This window comes from Cricetulus griseus, chromosome 4, assembly GCF_003668045.3.
Source record: "Cricetulus griseus strain 17A/GY chromosome 4, alternate assembly CriGri-PICRH-1.0, whole genome shotgun sequence".
NCBI lineage: Eukaryota > Metazoa > Chordata > Mammalia > Rodentia > Cricetidae > Cricetulus > Cricetulus griseus.
The window spans coordinates 95,098,212-95,103,110 of record NC_048597.1 but is presented as its reverse complement, the minus strand read 5'-3'; the positions used below and the strand labels follow the sequence as shown (position 1 = coordinate 95,103,110).

At 43.5% G+C, this 4,899-nt stretch overlaps 1 protein-coding gene across 1 annotated transcript; it reads left to right on the top strand.

Moving 5' to 3' along the window:
* Positions 1–487: 487 nt before the first annotated feature.
* On the top strand, positions 488–4,423 carry LOC100765466 (phospholipase A2-like). The gene is made up of 4 exons (XM_027416068.1): positions 488–551; positions 1,961–2,120; positions 2,887–3,014; positions 4,317–4,423. The coding sequence occupies exons 1-4, from the start codon at positions 488–490 to the stop codon at positions 4,421–4,423; spliced, it is 459 nt and encodes a 152-aa protein (XP_027271869.1).
* The last annotated feature ends 476 nt before the right edge of the window (positions 4,424–4,899 follow it).

The following is a 4,899-nucleotide window of genomic DNA, read 5'->3' as shown; positions in this document are numbered from 1 at the left end:
GGGCTTCTTCTTCAATCTAATCTGATTTTTCTTAACCCAGAATGAACACAGAGCCTTTCAATTCCTGTGGAGATGAAAGAAGAACTGTTTCCCAAAGTAACATATCTTTTGACTTAAATTTTGAAGTCAAAATATTTTTAAACTACATAGGTTGGTTTAATCTAGCAGCTTTCATAATCAAATGTCTCTCAACAGTTATCATTTGTTCATAAGTATCAAAAAATTTAAAGACAAAACAATTGCATACAATATCCAGACTCTCTGTTTATTTTCCATCTTTACAAGGCTTATTGTATTTTTATTACTCTAGTCCTTTTTAAGACTTTTCCTACCTTGTTTATTATATATATATATATATATATATATATATATATATATATATATATATATCACTGTAACCAGTCTACAGGGTTTTTTGTCTGAATCTATCTTTATTACATATCTCTATCTTTTTCTGATCACATGAGTCTTGAAACTACTAAGCAGGATGGCTATGACCAAAGTGAAAGCTTGGGCGGCTGGCACCGACTCATTCCTTGGTTCTTTGAGAGGTTAGTCTTATAGTGAAAGTACATTTACCACCATTTTGGGGATCTTTGTTTACCATACTAACTATGGGATGTTTTTGGATCCACACCATCAGCAAGTAGTTTGTCACCCACTACTTGCTCACAAACTCCATATGAGTGTTTGGCAGCAGGACCTCTTAAAAGAGCCACCAGGTTTTGCCACTAACATTAAGTCAGTATGCCATCTCTTAAAGGAGCAGTGCTTCTGCTCACTGCCAGGAAACAGAGCTCACCCGAGATAAAGCAGCTACCAAGAAGCCCTGATTCACTTCATTTTTGTGTGTCTAGAATACTGTTTTAAGCTTTGTCAAGTTTTATGTGAAAATTTCAACTGTACATTGGAACACCATATGTAGTCAGAAGTTCCTGTCCCACTGGCCAATCCCAAATAAACATAAATAGGCTTATATGGATTATAAATGCTTGTCCAATAGCTCAGGCTTATTACTTACTAGTTCTTACATTTTAAGTTAACTGATATGTCTTATTCATGCTCAGGCATGTAGGGGCAGCTTTATTAGCCTGACATGTTCATCTTCTGCATCTGGCTGGTGACTCCTGACTTCACCCTTCTCCTTCCCATCATCCTTAGTTTGGTTACCCCACCTATACTTCCTGCCTGGCTCCTGGCCAATCAGTATTTTATTAGGCCAATTTGAATGACAAATATTTACAGTTCTAAAAGAGGATTATTCCACACCAGGGCAGCTTTCAAAGTTAAAAGATGGTTGGATTCTTGGGTTACTGAACTAAGAGGTCAGTTCATCCCTACCTGCTAACTGGAGAGTGTTTTCAGTTCCTCAATACTGAGACCACAGGGCATCTCACAGTGTGGGAGCTGTCTGTCCTGACAGTGAGAAATGAGAAGGCAAGCAAGGCAAAAGGCAATGTCTAGAGAACTTAATCTCAGAGTGGCAGCCAGCCAGGTACAGTAGTCATTTTTACTCCTACCTACTTGGGAGGCTGACACCAGAGGGTTGCTACAGAGTTGGAGCTAGCCTGAGTTACAAGGCAACTCTCTGTCTCAAATAGGTAGATACTAACCTGTTCAGACCTGGTGACTTGAGTTTAGTCTCCAAGACCTATATAGTGGAGAGACAAAACAAATTCCTTATAGCTGAACTCTGATCTCATGTAGCATGACATTTATGAGTGCTCCTAAATATGTGCTTGTGAACATGTGTGTAGGCAATCGAGCAAACACATGTCCGCATGTGTGCACATGCACGTGCGTGCGCGCACGCAAGCACGCGCACACACACACACACACCTTTATTCACTGCTCTTCCCATGCAGCCACTGGTGGAAATCAAGGAGGAAGCTAGCAGGCAGGCATCAGACCCCTGGTAAAGTCAAGTGGGATTGATGGAATGTGTGGTACATTCTTGCAGCAGGCACAACTGCACACAGCGTCAGCCCTCGGGCTGTGTGGCAGATCGGCAATGTGTTCCAGTGCACCATCCCTTGGATTCAACGCTTCATGAGATACAACTACTATTGCTGGTACTGTTTCTTTGATACCTGGAACGACCGGATGGAAGACTTAGACAAGTGAGTGATCCATCTGGTGGGAGACTGCAGTGTCTGGGTTGGGGTGGGGACAGGACAGGAGACATGCATATTCAGCAGACATCCTATTTTGTCTCATTTATTATTGTTGTTTGTTTCTGTGTTTCCAGGCAGGGGTTATCTATGTACCCCTAGCTGTTCTGGAACTCTCTCTAGAGACCCTGCAGGATTAGAACTTGAAGGTCTTCCAGCTGAGGTTAAAGGTGTGCATCACCACCCAGAATGTATTTTCCCATTTTGTCATGTAAAGAAATCAGTCCAAGAGGACCCTGTGTCCAGTGATCCTTGTAGGCAGAATGTGTGAGGTGCAAATAGTGGGCATTGCTGGCCTCAGGCACCAGAGTAGGGTATGGCCAACCATCACAGCCTCCATCAAAGTGTCTGCCTTGGCTTTAAGAAGTTTTCACAACTTCAGAATATATAATTTCACTATATTCCTTCAGCTTTGATATAAAAATTCACTTTTTGGAGACAAAGTTCACTTATATATCCCTAGCTGATGGCTAACTCAGAGATCCATCTGCCTCTGCCTCCCATGTGCTGGGATTGATGGTGTACACCACCACACTCCACAGAAGTTCCTTTCAATCACTGTGTACTAACAGAAATCACAGTTTCTCAGGCCTCAGGACCATTTCTTTTGGAACATTGTGATTAAGTCATCCTCACATGTTTGAGAAAGATGCATGTGAGAACTGAGCTCCTGTGTGTCCATGCTCCTCCCTCAGCTGTTCCTTCCTCTCTCCAGGTGCTGCAGGTTTCGTGCCAACTGCTATGCTCAGGCCAGTAACATGAAAAACTGTACCTTCCACTTAGGTGACCCGTTCAAGACCTTCTACTCATACTCCTGTTCTGGAGCTGTGGTCACATGTAGTGGTAGGTTTACCCTCCGGGACCTCTGGATTCTGCTTGCCCTCAGTAGATTTGGAAGGAGCAGGGACTTTACAAGGAGAGTTACCATTTAGCAGTTATTGCCTAGGCCCCATTTGACATAACAACACCCTTATCAGATAGATACTAAAATATAAATGAGATCCATGATGAGAAGGAAGGCTGGACCACTTGCCCAAGGTCACCCAGCTTGGAAGTTATAGCATTTGGTTCTGGAACACAGTTCTACATCATTCCAAAGTGTTTTAAAAACATTTAAAGATTTTATGTAATTCTGGTGGAGGCATGCCTGTGCCATAGCACAGGTGTGGAGCTCTGAGGACAACGTGCAGGACTCAGTTCTCTCCTTCTACCTTGTGAGTCTTAGGGACGGAACTCAGGTTCAGACTCAGCAGCAAGTGCATTTATTCCCTGAGCCATCTTGCCTGCCCAAAGCCTCTCCTATTAACCAATATGTTTACTGATTCCATATTTACTAAACAATTGAAAGCTACATCATTGGCTATAAGCCAAACACTGGAGTAAACACTTATGCAGGGCAAGATTTACCATTCCCATTTTACATGTGAAGAGTCAGAGAACTGGGAAAGTAGCTCAGTTGATAGAGAGCTCGTCTAGCGTGCACAGATCAATGGTTTCCACCTCCAGAACCCATACATTGAGTGTGGTGGGTGCACACCTGCAGTCCCAAAACTGGGGAGGTGGAGACAGGAGGATTGTCTTAAAGCATATGACTTTAGACGTGGTAGTTGATATTTAGTTTTTTCTGGGTTTTAGGTTTAAATATACATGTGTATTTTTATGTTTAGGAACAAGTTGGCAGGGCCTGGAGAAATGGCTCAGTGGTTAAGGAATGAGTTGGCACCTGTCTTCTCCAGTCACTCTCTGCCATGTTTATTGGCTGGGTCTCTCACTAAACAGGACACTCACCTTTTGCTAGCATGAATAACAGACAAATGTGGGGATCTGCCCTCTCCACTTCCCAATAGCGTTACAGATGCCCCAACCACACCTTGCTTTTTACACCGGCTCTGGGCATTCTAGGTCAGGCCCTCATGTTTATATGGCAACCACCTTACCAACTGTGGTGTCTCCCCAGCCCCACAACAACTAATTGTTTTATTACAAGTTCATTCCAGCAATTTGGGTAACCCCATGTCCCTTTGTGTGCTTTGTCTCTCAACCCTGTGTCTGCACCAATGGGAGGGCCACCAGCATCTTTTGGTTACAAAACATAGAAAGCAGGGTAATGGGCTCCACACAACTTCCTTTCTTGTTTCTCTGCAGATGAAAATGATGCCTGTGAGGACATCATCTGCAACTGTGACCGCCAGGCTGCCATCTGCTTCTCCAAGAGTTCTGAAAACAAGGGCCTTGTTGGAGGTTATTGTTAGTCTTGTCACCACAGTTACTGCCTACACCATCCCTGCCTTCTAGTCTGGGTTCACTACACATTGTTCCCTCTAATAAAGCATCTATTGAAAGAACTGGGCTCTGGTGACCGTATTCCCTGTCTACAGAATAGATGTAGCTCTTCAGGAATATCATTCAATCTAGTCCTGGATGGTGAAGATTAATGGAAAGACACTGCCATTAGGGGAGCACTTTGAAAAGTAAGTGATGAGCCCAACCATGCTCATACCATGCTCATGTTTCATACCAGAACTCTAGGATAGAGAGGAAGATGGAGAGGCAGGCAGATATCTTGATTTCAGGATAACCCTGGTCTAAAACTCCAGTTCCTGCACAGCCAGGACTATTACACAAAGATCCCTGTCTCTCCCTAGGACAGGCCTGGAGAGTATAGCTCGAGCCCCCTACACAAGCACAGTGACTGGTATTAACTAGTAGTAGTGACTGTCCAGAGTCC